Consider the following 23394-nt stretch of genomic DNA (forward strand, 5'->3'; position numbering starts at 1 on the left):
CCTAGGCACACTGCCCTTAGATCCTTCACAGGTGAAGCTAAGCTCCTGTAGAGCTCCAGCATCCAGGACAGAAGTGCTGAGAGAAACATCCCCTTTGGTAATTCCTTGCTTTGGTCCCAAGGACTTTAGCAGTTCTACACCCGGACACTCTGCAGCAACAGTCTGGGAGGGAATGCAGCCAACTTTTGTTTAATCTTCAGCTTTACTTTGAGAAGGGGAGAATGCCCAACCTGTTTGGTGCCTCACCTTCCATGAAGTCACCTTTTTCCGTTCCTTCTGATGCCCTTCCAGCAGTGCTGACAACTGGTCTCTCAGGATCGTGAGGGCTTTCTTCGTGGTAAGGCCCAAACTTGAGGTCATCTCATCCTGAGGTGCCAGAAAAACAAACTGTTTGGTGCATTCCTATTTTCTTTTTAGGCTTTTTCCTAGCGGCTGACTGAACACCCTACCGTGAATGCCCTGCACTCATCATCACCAGTTTGATTCTCCATCTTCCTGAAATCATCTTGCCTCGTGTGAACTTGAGACTTCTGGCTGGAAGTGGAGCACCTAGATAATATCAGGTAAACAAACCGGTCCTGACTGTGCCAGTTAAATACTTTATCAAAGCACAATACCAAGTCATTTCTGCAAAACAAGATTCTAATCAGGAGAGGCTGGGGACAATACAAAGGGAGGCTGCTCAGCTCCAAGGTTACACAGGCTTGAACTGGTATCAGCTTGTAGGGACACCAGAACAGACAGTTATGGCAGAATTTTAATGATACAGGATGGATTTTGCTAACAGTAATAACAACTAAGTAGTAGAATAGCTGCAATTCTAAACAAGAGTGGTCTGATTTCCACAATTGCTCGTTATGAATTTTTGGTTACGAATCCTGCCTCTGTGGCTACTTTGACACCGAAACCCCCAGATTTAAGTGCTAGGCAATGCATCAGTTCACACGGAGACACGACTCCAGCATCAACTCCTCCTTTTACAAAAGAAAGTACTAGAGATTTAAGTGCTGAATTGTGTGAACACAGAGGGCTATGGAAGCACACAGAGTCCAGACCACTGCTCCCTCACTCTTCAGCAAAGAGGCAGCAGCCTGAAAGGACGCAAACCAAGAGCGTGTCATCTGATGCTGGTAACAAGAAAGTGGGGTTAACGCTTGCATTTCTGGGGCAAGAACACAAGCACTTTCCTTCCTTTCAAATCACAGAGACTGCTCCGAGGTACTGTGGGTACCAGATCACTGAAAGTGAATCAATCAGGAAAAGCAGGCAGGTGTCCATGAGAGGGCTACAGCACATATCATGGTACTGGTCAATAGAAGTTGTCATTTGCATTTCACATTTTAATACAAACACCCTGAGGGTGTAGAGCGCATAGGACATCCTGCACATTAGATATGCTCAGGTGTATCATACTGTTTACAGAGTACAGAACTATGGAACACAAAGCAGGCACGAAGCTTCCCCCTCTGGTCCCCACCAGCGTGACACACAGCCCAGCAAATACAGCTCAGGCAGGAGCTGCAGCTCTTCCTGCGATTGCAGTCACAGGCTCTTCCCAGCCCTGCCAAATCCACCGTGGTCTCAAACTGCCGCAGCTCTGCTCTTCAGGAGCTGCACCCAGCTCTGCAAGGGCAGCTCAGCTATCATCTGCACTTTTCTTCCTGTTCCTTAACTGAGTGGTTTCATGATGAACATTTACAGGAAACTAATCTCGGACTTGAGACGCATTTGCACTTTGGTCCAATCCAAAACTGTAACGTAAGTGTCAACGAATAGCAGACAGACGCTCTTTAAACTACCATCTACCACACACACACGCTCCCCACCCATCAGGGGCAATCTGAAACAGCAAATTCTGGCCAGGCAGAGTCTAGCAATGCTGCTTTAACTGCACTTTTACAGAACTAAAAATAATCCTGCTGTAGTTTTCATTCTGTGTCAGCTTTAGGAATAGAGGAAGCAGTTCTCTGTTGTTCTTGGAAGCAGCCCAGGTAACATCAGCACAGGACTAAACATAGGAGACTCTCAATGACTCCCAGAGGAGAAGATGGCAGGCAGCGTAGCTGGCAACAGACATGCTGCTGCACCACGGGAGTGCTGCAAACAGGAGTGCCTGCGAGCAGCACGCAGCAAGTGACACAATCATATTCCAAAAGGTTCCTGAAATACTTGCACACCTGCTGCAGTCTTTACACAGGAGTTACTGTTTTGCCGTAGTATCAGTCAAGGTAAGGGCAGCCACAAAGGAAGGTGGCTGTAGCAGGTGAGAAAGGACAAGTGCAGAGTGTGGCAGGGGTGGGGAGGAAGAACAGCAGGAAGGGCAGGGATTGTTAAACACCCATCCTGACACTTAAAACATGGAGTATTCAGCAAAGCAGGCAGAGCCAGCCTGGTAAACAAACGCCGTAATAATGTGAGTGAGAGGCTGCCTGCAGTGACTCAGATAACCTACTGCTGGTGAGCATCAAGGGAAAGCGCTTGGAACCAAGGCATGAAAGGGACAGGCGAGAAGAGCCACCCTGAGCTCCTGGCAAGGGGCAGCTGTATGTTTTCGCAACAAGAGCTGCCCAGCTAAGTCATCAACTGCTAATGAGGCATTTTTCAAATGCCCTAAAGTAAACCTTTCTATATGGCAAACCTAGGTGCTCCTAAGCTGTCCCACAGGGATCTTTCCAGCCTTTCATCAGCTGCAAGTGCTCTTCCAGCCACAAAACAGGAGGTGAGCACCCCAGAGTGAAGAAGCCATTCACCAGAGGTGTCAGTTCATTAATAAAAACATCAACATTCACATCTTTGCTTCAGAAAGTTGCATTCAAAGAGTAATCCGCTAATTTTCAGGTCAAAACAAAACCAGCAAGACACCTTCCCACCCAGCTGCCTTGGTATAGGGTTTCCTCTGAAGAACAACAAAAAAAAATTAAAAACAGACAGTAAATTCGAGGTTACAGCAAAAGCAAATCCCTGATGGGTATCAGGAGGCATTTTAAAAGGCTGTACTTTCCTTTTGCCCATGCCTAAAGGGAAAATGTCTTGAGGAGAAAATGAGCAGTTGCTTCCTCCTTGGCCCAGAGAGGCTGGAGAGCACAAGAGCCTCTAAGTGCACTTATGGCTCGAGCCGACCCGTGCCCCAGCTATCGCAGCCTTAGTCCGAGAGGTGTGACTGAAGCCAGGTAAACACAGGATGATTGCAACCTTCTGCCTTGCTGACAATAACGCGTCTCTCTGAGTTGTAATCTGAAGGACGGCTGTTAAGAAAAAGCACACAGTGCAGGAGATTTTTTTTGTTCGTGTGATTTCATTTTCTAGAGGGAATGACTGTGCTGAGTCCAGTGTGGACTGGACGGGAAGATTACAAGATGCGTGAATGGGCTCCTCTTTTCTCCACTTTCAGTAAATATCCTAAATGTGAAATTACTGCTTGGCTTACCTGCAAACATCAGGGAAAGGGAACGTGAGCTAGATCTAGCAAATGCCCAGTTTTAGGAGCTGGTTTGGCTCTTCAGGAAGGAGACAAGAAGCAGCTCAGAGCTAGGAGATGGGGAGCCACAGAATCTGTAGACTTTTCTTTGCCTTCTCCTCTCAGTTGGCCCTCCAAAGTTTGACAGGGGAAATTAGTTGACAAATATGCAATAATCCAGGAGCTTGTTTAAATCTGTAGCCTTGCCTGGCTCACAGCAAAAAGGTTTCCTTTGCCTAACTCATGGGTTGCAGGAGCATTTTCAGATTGACAGGTAGGAAAAAAGCAGTTATCTTCTGATTTTTCCTTCCACAATGTGAAGTTGCTCCTGAGCATCACCACCTAGTCGTGTCTGCTTCCTGCAGCCCACCTTCATCCTCACACAAAATCCCTCCCGGTTCCTGATTTATCCTCCTAAAATTTCTGTCCTGTTCTTTCACACGTAGAACCATTCAAGAATATCTTAAAAGTTTATCAGCTATTCTCACACTCTTTGAGGTCTTGCTCCTTCCTTCAAGAGGAACAAACAAGCAGAGGTCAGAATGTATACATGTAAGAAACGGACACAAAATATTAGTGAGTCCTCTTATATTTTCATACAGCCATTACACATCCACAGTAGCATATTTATTTGTTGTACCAGTATGTGTAGATATAATATGTGATGGTGTATCTTATGTGCCAAACTTTTTTTAAATAATGCTGGAGAACAAATATATTCTTTGCTTTACAGAATTCACCCTTCCAGCTGCTTTTGTAGGCAGGTAAGCTGATCAGCTGAGCAAAGTGGGTTCAATCCTCCTCCATCCTCTGTGGATTCAGTCTCTTGCAGAATAAGGGCTTCTCACCAAGACTGCTGTTCACTTCAATGCAACTGCCTTTACGAAGACTGTTTAAACAAATAAGTGACTAGAAAACAGAAGATTTGCTAGAAGCTTCAATTTTCACAGACTGCAGTTCCACCCCTCTGATTCAGAGTGGTATGGAAAACCTCTACGAGGCAGCTGTCAGATTGTTTCTCTCTTTCCAGGCTGCACACACTAAGCCCCTTTTTTAACACTTCTACTCAATTGCTTTTCAGATTTAAAGAGTTGGAGGTGGGAAACTGGGCAGCAGAATGTTCTTCCTTTTTCTGAGAGCTATTTTGCATTCCTTAGCAGAAACAAGAAGGCAGTTTTTAATTTAACGATGACATTTTGCATGCTATTAATCTACCTCAGGGATTACACCTCCTGAAATGTAAGCATTATTCACAGTTTCAAAAACACATGAGAAGGAGGAACTCCACTGAATATATTTGCATTTAGTACTCTAATCAGATTCTTGCTTAGGATAAGGCACAATATGACCCATAGTGGATTTTTTTGGGTTTCATCAGAGAGGCTGGCAGACATCATACACATGACAGCACACAATTTCTTGGGGCAACATTTCTTGCAGCAGGCTAGTGCTAGAGAGGGATTTATTCTTGTTCTAAAGCAAATCATACATCAGTATCCTACAGCTCTGTCCAGCTGCGGCTGCTGAGTTAGTGCTCAGACTGCTTGAAATGGCTTATCCATGCTACAGAATGATACAGAAGCAGCCAGCAAAGCCAATGTATAGGCCACTCTGGGCAAAAGTTTCCCTTTGCTACCTACATCCTTGGTCCCAGTTATGCTTTTTGTCTTTCTCAGTGCTCACCTGGTTACTTTTGAAAAGACATCTGATCCCTGACTCCTAGCAAGAGTGCTTCTCTAGTGACCCAGGCTACATGGAGCCTCCACCCTGACACATTCCTGCTCCACAGGATGATCTTTTGATTAAGACTCTGGACTGACCGCCAGGACAGCTGGATTCTGTTTTTCCTTCTGCCACAGATTTCTGCATGGCAGCGTGAATATCGGATGCTCCTCCGCACATCAGTTTCTTATCTCTATAATGGGACTACCAACTCCTTCCCAACTGTAGGCGTTGTGAAGATTATGATATTCACCAACCCACCTGAACACTACTGGAAGCATAGAAAAAAAGGAATATGTGTTGATACCTGCACAATTCAGGCAGCTCCATCAAGCAGATCATGGCTCTGCGGGGACCACTGCCTTTAAAACTGGACATGTCGGGAAAGGTACCAGAAGGCACAATGAACACAGCTATTAAACTTGGTTTAAATGCCACCTGACATGAGCTTGGCAGCCATGGCTTAGCTGTTGGTGGTCTCAAATCAACAAAACAAGCAAAGTCTTCAGCACAGCAGTGTCCAAATTAATGGACAGAGCTATAGTCAACAACTGTCTCCTTCCTCCATCTGCACCAACAGTATGAAAGGCAGCCCAGACCTCCCCCTGCCCCCGGACAAAAGATCCCCCACAGCTTGGTAAGTGGGTGCTGGCGGGGGCTCCAGTGTGGACCCTGGCTTTGAGGCTCCCCGCAGCTCAGTGCCAACAGGGCCTGCAGACTTACATTGTGAAGGGACACAGCTGCAGGAGCACAGACCTCTGAGAGCTCTGGGCAAAGCAATGCTAATCAGCCGTCTGAATCACCACTGCGTTTTGGTGTGAACAGAGTCCATTGTAACCCAGACAATGACATTCAAATTTTATGCCCTCCGTAAAGCACCGAGTAAGATGCCAACAGGCACGATCAACCTTTCCACATGGGTAATGCAAACCCAGTGCTTTGCTTCTCCCTCAGCTAGCAGCAGCTCAACGGCAGAGAAAGAGGCAACTGCTCCCCAGGTAACAGCCCAGTTTTGAATTGTACGTTCCCTTGTCTGACTCTTCGGTCCTGTTTGCAGCAGCAAATCCACAACCATAGTTACCTGCCCCACCAGGCTGCTGGCAGGATGAGGCAGTGTTTATGCAGTGCTTTGAAGCTCACCTGTACTACGCAATTGTCAAGCTTTAATTACTGTTATTTATCCAGTTACATTATTCCTCCAAGTTCACAGAACAGTTAGGAGTCCATATTTATTCTGGCTTCAACACACAGCATACTGCTTTATGCCAATGCAGAGCTTACTCCAGAGGATGCTAATCCCCTTCCAGAGGCCAGTAATGCTCAGAAATCCACAGAACTTCAGCACATCTTTCATTCCCCGCATTAGCCTCCTTCCCATCCCTACTTCTTTATCTGAAGGCTTCGGGGACTAAAACTGCAATACAGCCTAGCAGGTGGGCTGCGAGACATTTCAAAGGGATAAGGAGGTTCAACAGCTACAGATTAAAGCACACAGAAGAAAAAGACATTTAAGTTATGAGGCAGAAGGGCAGCAAAGCAGGAGTCAGTAGCTAAAGTCAAGTTTGGCCCCTCCTGTTAGTTCTAGGGTTAAATCTGCAGTTTAAAATAGAGCTTCTTTCCCCATCACCTCCAACACCAAGCCATTGCCTAGCTAAAATCATCATTCACTGCTTCATGTCCTGCCATAACCTCTTTCTCCAAAACCTCAAAGCTCTTCATGCACCATCACATCAGGCAGGATGCAGATTGGGGAGGGAGAGAGGGAAAGCCATTTTGAATTCAAATGTTAAGGGAGAGAAACTTACTTTGCGGCATTTGCCTTGGTGGGGGATCCAGAGATCAGCCTGCTTGAAGAGCATCTGGGCTGAATTCCTGCACCACTTCCCCAGCAACTTGCACTGCTGCTGCCCTCCAAAAACGAGAAAGCAAAGAGGGAGAGAGAGAGCAAGACTGTGCAGAGCCCAGCGCTGCAGAGAATGAGACAGAAGCAGCAGAGTGAAGCACCAGTCTGCTGATTAATTCAGCCTGTTTCCAGTCATGCTGCAGATCCAGCAAGGAGACGGTGGATGGGGGTGGGGGATGAGGGATAGAAAGGGAAGAAAAAAAGGCAGAGAAAGAAGAAAGTTTGCCCAGGATAGCACCAGATGTCTGTAAGAATACTCCATTCATCAGATGGAGCCGACGCAGCCAGAATCCCTGGGTTCCCTGCCTGTAGAGATGCATATGCATGCACAGTAAGGGTTGATGCTGACAGAGAGGGGTCTGTGGAAAAGCAGATGGCAAATTAGACAGGACAAAGTGCTATAAAATATACTACAGGGGAAGGAACACCTGAGCAGGCAAGGAAAAAGACTAGACTGAGACAGAGAAACCCAGGAATACTAACTCCCCTACATAAATCTAGGAGAGTCTTCCAGATGACTCCATAGCTTTGGATTCAAGCTCAATTTAAAAATATAAGCATTTGCTATTTAAACAAGTTGAGACGGGTATAGGTCCAGCCTGAAGTGTTCCCTCCCTCTTCTCTTGCTGACAGAGAAAGCAGCAAAAGCCCCTCTCAGCATTTAATATTCATACATTCTGAGCCACACAATCTAAACCAAAAGGTGCACGTAAATTCTTCACAGCCACGTGCCATGCCTGTGGCTCCCCATTCACTGACACCTTAGCAGTGGCACAGAGAAGGCAAAGGATTAGTGTAGACAGGGAAGGGCTGGGTAGAACAAGAGGTAATGGCATAAAAGGCCTTTGGAGGTGAAGAAGGAATGAGCCTTCTCTCTTTCTCATCTTTTACAGGAATGCTTCCTTCTTATAGTTGGAGGGAAGCACCTTTGAAAGTGGGTTTTTATATAGCTCGTACTTCAGTGTTGTCCTAATTCTGTCTGGGGCTTCCCAGTTCTGCAAAGCAATCACTAAACCAATTACTTTCATTCCACACAGAAAGGGGTAAAGAACTGGCCCAGCCAAGAACCATGTTAATAGCTTGCCAAGGATTACAGCTGGTCGGTATAGAATGGAACAGACAGGCACTGGAAAGGCTTCCAGCCTCAGCATATCATGTAGCTTTGAAGACCATGTACAGGTGTCAGGACTCACCTACCCTCCCTGGCCAAGCTCTTCCTTTCCCACCCCAACATTCAGATGCCTAAATAGGCACAGCCCATATTCTGTGTTTAAAGCCAGAAGTGCAGAGATTAAGAGGCCTCAGTATTTACAGTAAACCCAACACAGGCTAGACCTAAGACAATTCCTGAAAGAACTAATTATCACCTCTGTGTCAGCACTGAGTCGCACATCAGTATGTAATCTCACAAAGCTCTTGAAGCCAATGTTGAAGGCAAACAGACACTGCATTTAATGTCACTTCGGGAGAAAGAGGCAACACATCTTTCATCCTTTTGTAGGGCATTTTGTTACCTAGACAACAATTTTAAACCACAGAGAGGAACAAAATGTCCTAATGGCACAATTTTTCCTTCCTCTTTTCCTAAGAAACTACTCACCTACTCACTTCAACACAAAGAAAAAAAGTCAGAAGAAAAAAGAACGGATCAACAACAACAACATGGGGTTAGAACAGGCAAACCCTCACACAACATACATGTATCAGCCCCTTCCTATCTTACTGCTTGCTGAGCTGCTTCCCATGGCTCTGCACCTTCTGGAGACTCGAATGAATGTGAATAAAACAACTTGCTGGTGACAGTGCAATACCAGGAATAACCCTTGTGCTTCATGCAGTTAAGAGGTCCCAACACAACTTTCTTCCAGCTCTGAAACTCCAGCTTTGGTTGTGAACACAAATAGAAATGGATCAAATTGCCTCTTCTTTTTTACCCCACTGTTGGAGAGACCTTGCTCTAAAGTGTTTTGTGTAGGGCAGCAATTTGTACTATGGGGCTTCCTTCTGGTATCAGCTGGTATCATAAATTGCATCTGGACATGCATTTGTGCATTAGATAACAGAATGAAAGAGCAGAAGATGTAAACTTGAGATCTGAAGATAAAACTGTGGGCTGAAATAAAAGGCTGAGTATAAAGGCAGGGACTGAGGCCCATACAAAAACGGCAGCATAGATGAGAGACGTCTGTGGAAAAAGGATCAGTGTGTGAAAAAGCCCTTGGAAGAAGAGCTGAGGTTTTAGAGAACAGCAGGGAATAGAAACAGAGATACAGTTACTGGCAAGATGAGAAGAGGCAAAGGACTTGGGCTACTTTTCAGTCCAAAGGTAGGACTGCAGCTCTTGCTAGGCATCCTGGAACAAGATAGCTCAGGACCAACAGTGCTGTAGCTGGAGCAATGCACAGCACAGGCTCCCTGAACACATTTCTGGGCTATGGCCAGGAGGCACGTTGCTGTATCCAGGCTGCAGCAATTACACTGGGGCAATACAGCCCAGTTGTTACTGGTAACTGTGGTATGGGTGATGTCAATAATTTTTAATAGATGGTGTCGCTGCAAATACGGCCTATGTCTGAAGTAACTCAAACTCAGGAGCCTAACACTGTCCTGTTGCAATCAATGCTGCTGTCTGTCTTGGTATGTGCTGAGTGGGTCTTGGAGCAGAGATTCTGGCACCTTTCACAAGTATTAAATTCACTTCAGAAATACACATAGAATTAAAAAGTCAGGAGAAGAGGGGAAAGAACAGGATATCAGCACATTTAATTTAAGAAGGTTTTGGCACTGCTCCTAAAATACTCTCTGCCTTTCTCTGCAGTGTCTGGCTCCTGGCAAAAACTGGATGGCGGCCTATATTACACCTGACAAACTCTGATCCTCAGCCATTCCTGACAACAGAACTGTATTAGCTGACTGGAGCCAGAAGACAAGTCTCTCATCTTGTGAGTGACAGATGTCTGTGCTGCAGCAGTGCTCTGAGCACATCTCCTGTTCCAGAAGTGCTAACTCTTCATCACGCACATATATTAGAGGAAAAAGATTGCTTTCAACTAGATTTGGGACTAATGTTTTCACTTGGGTTCATTTTATTTTTAGTATTTTACAATAAACCTAGCACATCAAATTTACTGCTGAGGTTACATAGCAGGTTAATTTGTTCCCTTATCAGCATATATGTGTCCAAGATCTTCACTTTGGAAAGGAAGATGGATTCTGCCTTAAAGGGGATGAAACAAGGATCTGCAGTATTGACAAAAAAAAAATAGGAGCAAACTCCTCAACACCAAATAATATACTGCTAACAAGAATAAAACCATGGTCTTCCCTCAGAACCCACACAAAGTCAGTCATAAAATGCAGCTGTATATATCAATGTTTTTTATTTAATTCCTATTGAAAAGAGTGTGGTGATTTTTTGCCTTCGTTTTTAATCCTCATTCAGAAAGAAGGGAGAAAAAACTTCAGTAAGTCAGGAGGGGAGTCTAGTACTTCAGAACACCAGGATTCCCCATAATCTCCTTGTGCAGGACACTCTCCTAACAGGCCTTTTAAAGGTTTATTACAATGCTGTCCCCTCTGCTGCCTGTCCAGCAATTTGATACGCTCTTCCTGCACTGCACAATGAAGAATGTCATAGGAGAGAGACAGAGATGAACGAGATAGTGACCTCCAGTGAAAGCGTCCCCACTGTGCTCCGCCGTGGCTGCAGCAATGCCAGTGCTGGCGCTCTCAGATCCTACACAGAACACACCCCTGTACAGAACGGTAATTGCGTCATCTCTTAAAATGATCAATACCAGATTAGCCCTTGATGTCATTAACAAGAGAATAAATAGATAATTATCCTCATTGGAATGTTACCTCCATAGTAATACAGCAATTTCATATAAAACAACGTAGTTCAAACACGTCCTCTGAGCACAGCAGCAGCGAGAGGTTCAGACGTGAGTAAACTCAGGCCTTCCTGGTCTTGCACACTAGAGAACCAAAAACCCAGCAAATAAGAAGTCTAGTAGGCAAGAGCAAGAGCTGATGTGAAAAACTGAGTACCTTTTAAGTTAGTTACACTGCTGTAGTAATCTTTTAGAGCAGATCTGGGTCTAGGTGATTACCTAACGGGTACTTTGCACTAATGAACAAAACCACTTCTTGATGCTGGAAGCACTGTAAACAAAACAGCAAGGAAGGGATGCGCACAGAATAACAGAGAGACCGCAAACATGATCTGGCAGACAAAGCTTACAGTGAGGTGGAGAGAGGGACACCAAAAAGGAAAGCCAAGAATGTTCTCTTATTAGAGCCAGCTGAGAGCTTGGCATGTGTAACGTTCTCCACTGGTCTCAAACTACCTGTCCCATTTCTGACTGGGATCCAGAATAAAGACCAGTTACCTTTTTTGAGTGAGAAATACATTTAATACTCAGGTGGCTGCTGAAACGTGGCTAACACATAACTGACCAGAAGAATACTCACTGAAGTGAACAAAATAGTTTTACTTCGGGGAAGCAGTAACCTGTGCCAAGTTAACAGTCTCCTGTCAGCCACAGCAGATGTCTTTTTAGCTTCGATAGCAGCTATTCATGAAGATCTCCTTCTCTTCTTTCTCCTTTGAAGCTCAAAGCACAGCAAGATAGCAAGAGACAGACTGGCCCTCTGTACAATATTTAGACTTATCTGGCACTTTCTAAACCAGATCTAGTAATAATATCCTGCAGCACTCCCTAGAAAGACATGCAATTGCCCAAGAAATACATAACGCTTATCATCAGAAAAACTGGACTCAGATGATTTCATTATCTAAGTTTATTTTTAAAATCTTCTCAGTGAATTCAGCCTCTCAAATAAAGCCAAGTGAAGTGTCCAGGGGACTGAAGCCCAACCTTAAACCTCAAACCTCAAGAAAGACACAGCATATGTGACAGCATATACTTTACCTATGTTGTTCCACCATGGTGCCTCAGTCCCAACCTGCAAAGGACTTACCTACTGATACAAGCATGTACATCCCCAGGAATGTGAAGGTGACAGAACTCTCAACTTTGATACTAACCATGGATTACACCATGACATAATGGTGAGTCTTGACCCAAAATAACGAAAGACAATTAAAAGGACTCAACATTTAAGTTGGGCATGACCCTTATCAGGAAACCTACCTGACACTTCTCCTTCAGGTCCATGGCTATGCAGTTCTGTAAGCATGTCCAGCAAAAGGGGATTGTTCCTCAGGGGAGAATGTCTCCTAGGCAGAGATGAGCTTGGCTACACTAATCACATCATCATCTGTGGAAACAGAAGGGGAAGCAGTCAATCTCCCCAGATCACTCTCTTTAGGACAAGAAAGTGATGAAATTCACACAATTCAAATTACAGGATTGGTCTTTAAAAGAAGGAGAACTGGGGAGCTGAAAGTGCTTCTAATAGTACTCCAACCCTCCCCTCACTCAGAACCGATCCCATTAGCTTAAGTCCCCCCAAAAACTGGCAGCAGTACATGAATTAAGTTCCCTGCAGCTCAGAGTACTATTGCAGCCCTGACACACTTTCGGGCAAGTCTCCAAGAAAAGCTGACAAAGCGCTGGATTCCACCAGGTGTTGGAGCATGCTGTCACCCACGGCTATTTGTCTTGCTATTCTTATCTACCAGGAGCTTTGTCCAGCTAATCTCTAATGGAGCCTGCAGTAATGATTCTTCCATTTGCTGAACAACACATCCAATCTTTGACAAGGCTATGCTGCTGGGCTGAACATGTATCTGACCACCATTAAGTGGGTCAGAAGTCATAAAAACAATTCCAGATTACCAGGGAACTAGGCTGATTTATTTTATTTTTGTTTATTTTTTTTTTTTAGCAAAACTGTGACTCTTAACAGAATTGAGGTAGGAAGCAGCTCTGGAACTCACATCCTTCTTCTAGCTCGTCTCCCCCTTAAACTCCCATGGCACAAATTTGTTCTCCTTCCACATATGCAAAATGTCTTTTCTGGTGGTCAAAACAAAGGATCTGTGTACACTGCCCCAGAGCAGTCTCTTAAATATAAACACAATGAGATATTATAAGACTATGCTACAATTGGTCTTGGGAAAGTCTTTTTGTTGGTTAGTAATTCTTGGTTCTATTTTTTAATATCACACACAAACTCAGGGCTTGGACATATACTTCTCGTAAGTCCAAACAAACAAGGAAGCAGCTAGATCTACAAATTAATCCAAACCACCCACACATTTCCTAGATACAACAGGACTTGGCTTTTGCCAGCTGGGATTTATGGTCTATGCCATACTGCCTTCTTCAAAGAAAAAGGATTCTTGAGGTCCCATCCTTGTGGCAGTCACCCACAGCACTACTCTCCATGATGCTACATGATTTCAAGGAAAACAAAAGGCATCCAAAGCTTACTCAGAAAGCCACTGCTGCCCCACGCTGAAGAGTCAGACGTCAGTATTTCCTCTCATGCAGGCAAGTCCTGCACCTGCATTCCGGGAAGCATTCAGTATTCAGATTGCTGGTTATCAAAGAACTGCTTGCAGTACAGCAACCAGCACCTGCAAGTGCCATTTTTTGGCTGCCTGCTGGTTGGCATGAGCCACAAGTCTGGACTCTGCCCTACTTTTCTGTTCTGTGACCCTTGCCAATGTGCACACACAAAGGGAATGAAGCTATTTTCAGTCACTTCATATCCCTGCCAGGCCAATTAGCAATTGCAAAGAGAGGATCAGACAAAGTTACTGGAGCGAAGCTGACAAAGAGGGTTGGGAGTGGGAAGGAGGAAAACTTACTTTTGTATGCGTGCACACAGCAGCTTAGAGCCTCAGTATCTTGCCTTTAACTTGAGAGTGACTTCAATATAAGGGAAGGCAAGAGAAAATGATTTTAAGCAGAAAATGGTCACTAACAATAAAAGGGCTAAGAAGTAAATCCATGATTCTTCTTTTTACTCCCCTTTAACAGAAGATTTGTTAGTAGATCTACTGAAGGATTTATGCACCTTGCTCTCACTCGTTCAAACAAGTTAAGCACCTGAATTTCTCTCTGGATCTGGATTTCAAAAGCATAATTATCTGTGACACAAGTGGGTAACTGGGAAGCCGAAGTCACAACAGCAGAACAAAAAAAAAAGAAAACATCCCGGACTGTTTGTGCTAATTCCATGCAGCTCATATCATCAGCAGCGGTGGGTGGCCCTGGCTGGAGGGCAGGGGGCCGTGCAGGGAGGCAGATGAGCAGGAGGCAGGATCTGCTGCACTGCCATCAGTGACATTCTGTTTTAGGCAGCAAACTGAAATGTGATCCTGAATGCAAAACACGCCATTCCTTAAAGTTCAAGGCACATCATCCGCATGCTTAGGAACACCACTCTGAAGTCCTTCAGTGCTAGAAAGCAGGATACACAACAAGGGTGTTAAAAAGATGAAAGAGTGGTTGAAAAGAGTGAGTATTCCCTACCTAGAGAAATTAAAAAGCTGTTATAATGAACAATATAACAAGAGCTTGCAAAAGTAATCACTGGTGCATGCAGCACTGCTTCATCACCCTATGTGTTCAGGGCTTCTCCAAAATTTGAACTGACCTGAAACCCAGAAGCAGTTCAGTTTTTCTCACATCCCCAATTTAAAGTGCCAATAATGGTCAGATTGTAGACATTTCACAGAGAGAAAGCAAGAAGCCAAGCCTTTCCCGTGCCAATCCGGATATACGATACAAGCAGAATGTTTCATTTTTCAAAGTTTAAAAAGGGTTTTCATTTAGAACCAAGAATTCCAAACACAGCTAATCCTACACAGGTTGGGCTATCTCAGTATTAGGATAACTGAAGCCAAAAGCAAAGACAGGATACAACGATAAACCATCCTCCCTCCATTTATGAACCAGGACTGGCACTGCAGCCATATAAAATGTGGTTTGCATGCTTTCTTTCAAATGCATAATTTATCAAAATAAAAAGTCTGCGAGAGCATTGCAAGAATTATGTCATAGCAACTAAAAATCTCATATGTGTTACAGAAGTCTTGCAAACACTCAGCAAACGGCTTCACACGATGAGGAGCTGAAGCAGTTCATGAATTCTGTAGGCAACCTGCAGATCTGCAGAGTTATGCATCCATCCACTCCAACTCCCACGAGGTCCTTGTGTGCTTTGCTCCCAGACTCTTCTGTTTCAGGGACTCCTGTAACTCCCACCACCAGACGGGTCTCTCCATCACTCCTACCAAACAGCAGGATCTCACCACACCCTAGACCCATCCTAGGAGTTTTGTGCACAGCTATTTCTTCCACACTGGCGTTATCTGCCTTCCTCTGGCCTCCCTGTTCTTATCTCTCTTCTGGCTGCCCAGGCAATTAGTCACTCATGCCATCGAGGTGTTAAACTCTGCCAGACAGCAGGACAGAAATGAAGTGGGACTGCTTTGCTGGAACATGTTAGTGGGTGTCAAGTATTCCGCCGCAGACAATCAGAGATGCCTGAAGCTGTGGTTGCTCTAATCAGACACCAGAGACTCCAAGTGCAGCCAGTTTACCCCTTTCACTTTCCCAGCACACTCCATCCTCCTCAGGATTCCCATGCCTAGAGCAGCCCGTGAAACTTGGAAATGGCTGGATGTGGAGTTCAAGTGTCATCATGCTGCATCCAGCCTGAGAAATACTTCCAAATCGTTAGGTAGAGTGAAACCCACCATAGGGTCCACCAAACAACTCAATCCAATGCATATATCACTAAGAGCAAGCTAACTTTCTGAAAATCCAGTATGCTGAACTCAGCCAATAGTTAGCCCATAGCTATGTGGAGAGGTCTGCAATGCCTGTTAGAATATCTTTGTTTTATATCTATAAGAATGAATGAGTTCAGTGCTCAGATTGCCATGTGTATCTGATACCCAGACCTTTTCAAATCTGAAAAACACATTCCCATCACCCCAAACTCATTTCTGTTTGGGAGTGCCCTGAGCGAAGAGTGTCTTGTAGCTTGATCTGAGTATCAACAAGTGTTTGAAACATCCTCCTGAGCAGCAGAAGCAGAGCTTTACAAGGGTCCATTCAAACTTTCATTTACCTAATCATCTTTCGAATAACACTGTCTTATGCAGTCAGTATTTATAGAGGCAATAAACACTGTGCATTCAGACCTCCTTTTAAATCTAAGGATTTCAAAGCAGGACAGCTTACCAAACCTCACAACATCAGTATGAGGTATCAGAGTTGAAATTTAATAAGAAACTATACAGCATGATACATTATGTACAGAACCTAGAAAACAACTAGCAAAACAGAAAGATCAGGTAACTATCAACCTACAGACACTTGGAAAGAAAAATGTGTTTCTGAAGCTGCAAGTCTTTACAGAGAAAAATAAATCAACTTAATGATACTGTTTTCCCTAAAGTGTTCAATCACTGATGTGTTCATGTTATTTACTGAAAATTCCCAACATACATTACTCTATGGAAAATGATGGGGAGTCTGAACATTTCTTGCTGCTAGAAGTGAATTCCTCAAGAAAAGAAGCCTGATCTGTCACTGAGAATAGAAACATGAGGGAATAGATAATAACCAAAAAAGCAGCTGCCTTGGAGAAAATGGCTTAGATTAGAGCTGATTGTTTTGATTATCAGCAGAACCATACGGTCTTCCTACTCATGAGCAGCTGATGTCTGCCTGAAAATGTGCAACACGGGCGCATTTGCTGATATATGGGCTTCCAAAGGTGCATCAAGTGATACTGTCAATTGCTTTGAGACTCATTGAGAGCACAGAATAATTACAGCAGGGAGCAGGCAGCCACACTTCTTTGCTTCAGTATCTGCTTGTGAAAAAACTTGTCAAAATTTGGGCCAGCTAAACATTCTCTACTTAGAGTTGCTGAACCCTAGATTACAGATAGATATATGCATATCTGCTTCAGAGAGAAACTGTGAAGTAAATTTATTAGTATCTGTAAAGTTAGGGAGATCTTATGAATCAGTGTTGTACATGTGCTAAGTATTATCAACTCAGTAGTGGTCAAGTATCTCGGTTGTGCATGGCTGTGAAGAAGCAGGTGTGTATTTCACACAGGCTCCGCTTCCCTTGCTAAATGACAGGAATTATATATAGAGAGATCTATTCTACCTTGAATCAGGAATAGAATTAAACTTGAAATGAACTTAAAAGTTTGTCTTCCAACTGACAAGTGTGCCTTTTCGGGGTGAAAATATTTTTTGTCTAAACTTTACTTACTGAGAGTTTTTCAATAAAAAATATCTCTGATTCCTTCCTTCCTTCTTCAGCACAGGACTTCCACATTAGACTTGTTTCAAAGGACAGTGGTAGCTTAAAACGAAAGCTGAGCAACAAGGAGGGAGAAGGGGAGTAAGAAACAGCTTTGGCAGGCTTGTCAGAACATCAGTTTACTTGCAAGATTAAGATTGGTAAAACAAGATGCTACACAATCGAAAGAACACATTTATTTTTGTTTTAATTTTTTTCTGGTGAGTTGAGAAGTAATTGATGGATATGATCAAAAGAATGATCAAACTTCTTTAGTCCACCTTACTGTTTCCACAGGGGCCAACACCGTTTCAAATTAAGGTATAGTAAATCTGAAAGATCTTTGCTGCGATTATTTTTCCTCACTTGGTTAAAAAAAAAAAAAAAGAGTGTTTGGGAATTAAAGGATTGCTTTATCTGTTCTGCTTCAGGTACTCTAAGCCTGCCACAGAAAGACACAGCATATATTCGGTCTGGATCAAAGTGAAAAATGCAACAAAAGGCACAATTCTGAAAGTTGTAAGGGCCCCTCCAGCTTCTGCAGAGCGATGAGACATCATTTGCTTTGTGGCACAATGCCTTAAATAACTAAAACATTTTACAGCAAGTGTATGGAAGAATTCACTGCAAAAGTGACAGCTGTCATTCATCATCACAATGTTGGTTATTATGGTAACCAGGGCTGTATAACTACCTCCATTTAAAAAAAAATCCTGAAACGCTAGAAAACCACAAATGGGCAGAAGCCCAAAATAAAATAAAAAAGCCTGGGCTGTATTTACAGAACCTTCCAGCAAATCAGTTTTTGCTGATGTACACTGAGTCACAGATAAAAGTGCAACTTTTTCTCTTCAGTTTACAAATAAGGGTGTTATATGCATAGTTGTTTATAGTAAATCTAGGCAAAACCCCTCCTACACCAGTGTTTGCTATTTGGAGATATTTAACAAATGTCATGCTGATGGGAAGGTGTTTTCTGGGAGTTCCCCAGAGCAGGCTCAGCACCTGAAGGCCATTAACGGGATCAAGCTCACACATCCATTCAAAGCAAAGCCCAGCCCTTACGTAGAAAAGACACTGATCAGTTCAGTAGATTGGGTATTTTGCTGTACTCACAACAAGCTTCATCAAAGTTTTATGATGAACATTTGTATGATTAACTGTGCTTAGAAATAGGGCAGTGAGCTGACTCACTCTACTGCAAAAGGAAAACAGAGGAGCTCTCTGCAGCGCCTTAAGAACTTCTCTCTACCATTCACTCAAGAGTATTCTGGACAGAGATCCCAAGTCCACTATTTAGCATACATATGGTCCCATACATTACCAGGGATGTTAACCCAACCAACCAAAAGCAAATCCTGCTCCCTAGGGGCAGGACAATGCTGCCCATGCCCCAGCAGGACTCTCTTTTTGGCCAACCCTACTGAAGGACTTGTCTTTTGGCCAATCCCCCGTGGCCACTGGCCCTGCACCTGGCCAGTCCCACCCAGCCCCAGGGGTATATAAAGCCTTACAACCCACCCTTCTTTCAGGGCTGTCTTTCTGACTGGAGTAGGTTGGTCTCTGGAGTGCTTGCTGTGGCTTTTAGTAGCTAGTTTGGGTAGGACTCTGACAGAAGCAAGGGTGGCCTCAAAGATAAAGTGACCTAAACAGTTAGAGCTGTAATATGAAGATTAGAGGAAAGAGGTCTGTTTTCACTTGCAGTAGCAATATTGATTTATTTTGTGACCTAGGCTAAAAGCACTAATATTTTAATCTCATCAGATAAAAAATGTTGGCAATGTGTTTATTTAAAAGGTCATGGTTAAAAAGAATATTATGTAAAGTGTTTTGATGTGTTTGAGTAAAAGACAACAAAGAAATATAAAGCACTATTCTGAAGAAAAGATAGCTTGCATAAAACCAGCGTAGTGTAGCTATTTATATGCATGCCTGTATTAAGCAGGCTTCTTAGAAAGTAAATCTAGTTTGCTTGCCAGGTTATTCAAATTTTGCTATATTTGAGCAAGCCCTGTAGTTTAATGCAGTACAGCAGCTGTTAAGTAACAGTTTGTTTAGACATAAACTTGCATTTCTAAGGAACTTAAAGTGTTTCATAGAGATCATGAGCTACTATACTCATAGTGTATGAGCTATCTGTTCAACTAGGAACTTTATTGCACAATTGCTGGGGGAAATAGTAGGATTTTAGACAAGCATACCATAGCAGCTTCCTTTTCTCAGAAAATGTGAAAATATGTACTACTTGGTAGCTGCCTCAGGGAGATGAGATGGATGGGTGCTCAGCTCATCTGCTGCTATCTTGGTAACTTTTAAGACTGGTGAGACTAACAAAGAAACTCTTCTGTGGCACAAACTGTCCTTCTGTGAAAACTCAGTGAGTCTTAAATGTGTAACTCAAACACTATCCACTCCTGTCTGTGGGTTCTCCCTTCCTCTCTAGCTATCTTTTGGGTAGATAGTATCATCTAAGACAAACTTCTTGTGCTTTATGTAATGGGATTTTTAGGCCTTATCAACATTGGCCTGTGTTATCCTGACAGGAGAAAGCTCCTGATGGACAAGCAGCTGTAATGTAATCCAAGAACTACATGGATCATGGCTTTTGGAAAGAAAACAAGTGGACGTCTGAGGCAAAATGAAGTGTGCTGTGAACTTCTGCTGATCAAAAGCCTACGACGAGGTAAGAGCAGGAGTGAAGTTAAAAGAAACAGCTGGCTGAGTCGAGGCTGCTATCCAAGCTTGTAAGGGATTTAGGCAAACTTGTTGAGGCATTTTAGTCAGAATTTGGGATCACCCCAAAACCCTTACGCGCAGCACAAACCGAAGCTGCACCGAGCGCACCCACAGCGGCGGGAGCGCCCTGCGCTGCGGGGGCTCGGCCTGGGCTCGCCCGGAGCTGAGGGACCCGCTGAGGCCGGTGCCCGGCGGGGGATGCTCCGCGGCGCTGCGAGGCGGAGGCTGTCCCTCCGCTGCGGGAGAAGCCCCGCTGGCTGCGCTGAGCCGCTTGCACGTGTGGGAGCACCTTTTTTGGGTGGTTTTTATTTTTTTCTCCCTCATAAGCCGCTAGGTAACGCTCCGGCGGGGCGCCGAGGGAGGCTGAGGGGAACGGTGCTGCGGGGGAGCCCCAGCCCCAGGGACGGAGCGCAGCGCGGCGGGGCGCCACCGGCTCTGCCTCGGGCCTCCCCCGCCATGGCGGGCAGCCCCCGGCCGAGGTGGGGACCCCGCTGAGGGAGCGGCGGGGCCCTCCCGGCCCGGCTCCCCGACGGGACGGAGCCCGGCCGCGTCCCGCCGCCGCTCGGCCCGTACTCACCAGCCGCGCCGGGCAGTCTCGGCGGGGGAGTCGCTCGCCCGCCGGGCCTCCCCCCGCGCCGCCGGGGCCGCCATCAGGGTCACTGGCAAGCGGGACGCCACGGCGCTGGGGACCCGCGGTGGCGCTTCGGGGCCACCTCAAGAAGCCGGTGTCTGGTTGGTGGGATCCCGCGCGGCCAGCCGTACGCCGCGCGGTGATTGGCTGGGCCAGGGTGGCGCGCGAAGCCGAGCGTCCGCCCTGGCGGCAGGTCGGGGCGAGCCCTGAGGGGAGCCGGAGCGGGCGGGAGCGGCGGCTCAGCCCAGGCGGCAGCCCTGAGGGGGGCGGCCAGCGGAGCGGCGATCCCCCTGGCCCCGCGGCTGCCAGGTGCCGGGATACCGTCGGGGGGACGGTGCTGAGGGGCAGTGAAGTGACTCGGAGGTGATGGGAATGCGTGAGGGGATGGAGAGCGCCCAAGAGCGGCCCGTGGCCTAAGGCTCCAGCCCCTTGGCAAAGGCAGGCCATGGTGGGTGCCCCAGTTAAGGGGGGATGAGGGAGAAGGGGTGTCCCTTTGCCAGGGCTGTGCCTCTGCAAGGGGAGGGTGACACCTGCAGATCTACCTCTGAAAAGCCGCTTTTGCTGTAACCAACTGACTGGAAGTCTCAAAGGAGCAGTGGGGTGAATGCCCACGCTGGGTGCCAGATGCACAGGAAGCCGTGGTGGGAACGAGCGCGCAAACGTACCAAGCCGGTAATCTAACGAGAAATCTAAACCACTGCAGAATGTGGAAAGGAAATGAGAGGTGTGAGGGCCGCTTCTGTGCCTCTGTGTACAGAGATGTGGGTTTTCTTCTGAACTGATGGTGGACTGGCTAAATTGAACAGATGCATGGCCCATAGTCTTAATTCCTTTCCTGTTCCTGTAATTCATTGCAGAGCGTGTATTATCCCAGGTTGTGATGCGACAGTTCCCATGTGAGATTTTTCTTCACAAAGCTGATGCTCATTACAGTGCTGAAGTACAGATGCCAAAGCCTGGTGCAGTTGGTTGCAATTTTATGGCAATAAATTGTACAAAGAACTTAAGCTCCACACTGTTTTCCCTGCAAATGCAGTTTTGGACAAGAATGTAGTATTTTGGGAGTGTACTCGACACTCCTTTGAGACAGTCTACTTTGACAGTGTCTGAATTGAATATACAATCAGTGTGCAGGAGTTCTAAAAGTGTGATTTCAGCTCTTTTAAATGCAATCTAAATTTTAGTGAGGAGAGTGAAAGCCACAAAACTCCTGATTTTCCTGAGCTGCTTGTTAGCCAGAACAATTCCCTAGAATCAGTTAACAAAAAACCCCACAACTCTAATACACTTGAGTGACACTGTAAGTGTTTTTTAGTGTCTTAGAAGGAAATAAAATGGCAGGTCTGGGGAATTTTATGGTGTAATTTAGAGACAGTAGAAGGAAGGGGAAGAGAATAAATGTGTTACTGGAATTGTAATAACATAAGGTCATGAGTTGTGCTTAGTGCTGCATGAGCATCTTGTTAGTTCCTCTTTAGAGTATTCCACCCCCAAAAAAACCTACTGAATTAGTAGAAGGTCTAAAATAAAAGGTCAGAATAAAGATACGTCTTGAACAGAGATCTGGAGTCTGGATTAGTTTGCCTCTGACACTGATTCCCTGTGGGTCATGAACAAGCCACTAATAAAACCTATTTTTACTCACGAGTATGATGTCTATAGAATTTCTCAATGAGACAGGCAGTTATAGGGGCTGATAGACTGGACCTTTAACCGGTTTGTGCCTTTATTTCCTCCTTGGTGTTCACCTCAGAGTGATTTAGGGACCTAGTACTTGTAGAGCGTGTTGAGATTAAGTGAAAAACATTATCAAAATGCAGTATTACGAGGATGGTTGGAAGAGCAGAAACACCCTTGAATTGGACAATGTTGCTATAGATTCAGAAATAGGACAGGTATCCAGAGAGCACTTTTCCTGTGTATTCTAGTACTAGATGACAAAGGGAAAACTCAAATGGCAAATGCTGTGAAGTACTAAGAGGCACTAAACTGGTGTGATTTTTTGGATCTGAGAACTTTGGTGTAAAGGTTTGTCCTACAAGAAAATGCTCTGTCTTATGCTAAGTCATCATCCTCTCTATTGTTTTTTTTAATATTACAGAATTGTGAATGAAAGGTCTAAAGGTGAACAACATAATGTTACTTCTGGATGTTTATAGTAATGTAATATTCTGGTATAGAAATCTCAGATCAGTCAATTTTGCCTGCAAATTAAGATCACTTCCCATACTTGCTTCAAAATAGCTATTAAAACTATTCCTTGGATGCTTTTTTCGCATGTCCTTGTACTTCTTGGAATTGTTTCACTGTGTAAAGGCCTCCTATATCATTTTGTTAGGAAGTGAGTTTACAGAAATGAAACAGCTACTGAAAACCTATGTGTGTAGTCTGAAAATGCTTAATTTCATGCTCACCATGTCTCCAGCGCAGGGATATACTGTCTCCTCTTGGGACCACAACATATGGGCAGAGACATGGCTCGGTTTGCAGTAAGCTTCCGCCTCTGGCTTGCAGTGCCCGACAGATCCAAGGGAACTATTTGACCTCCCTGCATGTGCCTTTCAGTCAGTCCTCATCAGTGTGCTGCTGCGGGTAGAGCAGACATGAAAATTTGAGTAGGACCACTTTAAAGCAGGTATTGTATGCAAAAACATCTTTCTTTGCCTTTTTTTTTTTTTTTTTAGTTAAGCTCTCTGGC

At 44.8% G+C, this 23394-nt stretch overlaps 1 protein-coding gene across 4 annotated transcripts in view; it reads right to left on the bottom strand.

Moving 5' to 3' along the window:
• Positions 1–20730, bottom strand: part of TMEM94 (transmembrane protein 94) — a 52431-nt gene extending 31701 nt beyond the window's left edge. For 3 of the 4 annotated variants that reach the window (XR_011049303.1, XM_068413379.1, XM_068413378.1), the window contains exons 1-3: positions 20643–20730; positions 12239–12365; positions 247–366 (exon numbers count right to left, since the gene is read on the bottom strand). Coding sequence is in view for 3 of the 4 variants with exons in the window: in XM_068413379.1 (XP_068269480.1) it covers positions 247–366; positions 12239–12262 (144 nt within the window). In the remaining variant the exon portion in view is untranslated. Of the gene's footprint in view, positions 1–246; positions 367–6984; positions 7039–12238; positions 12366–20642 lie in introns of those variants that run through there. The other variant, XM_068413381.1, reaches the window with a different exon arrangement.
• Between the last annotated feature and the right edge of the window lie 2664 nt (positions 20731–23394).

Source organism: Nyctibius grandis, chromosome 15, assembly GCF_013368605.1.
Source record: "Nyctibius grandis isolate bNycGra1 chromosome 15, bNycGra1.pri, whole genome shotgun sequence".
Classification (NCBI taxonomy): domain Eukaryota; kingdom Metazoa; phylum Chordata; class Aves; order Nyctibiiformes; family Nyctibiidae; genus Nyctibius; species Nyctibius grandis.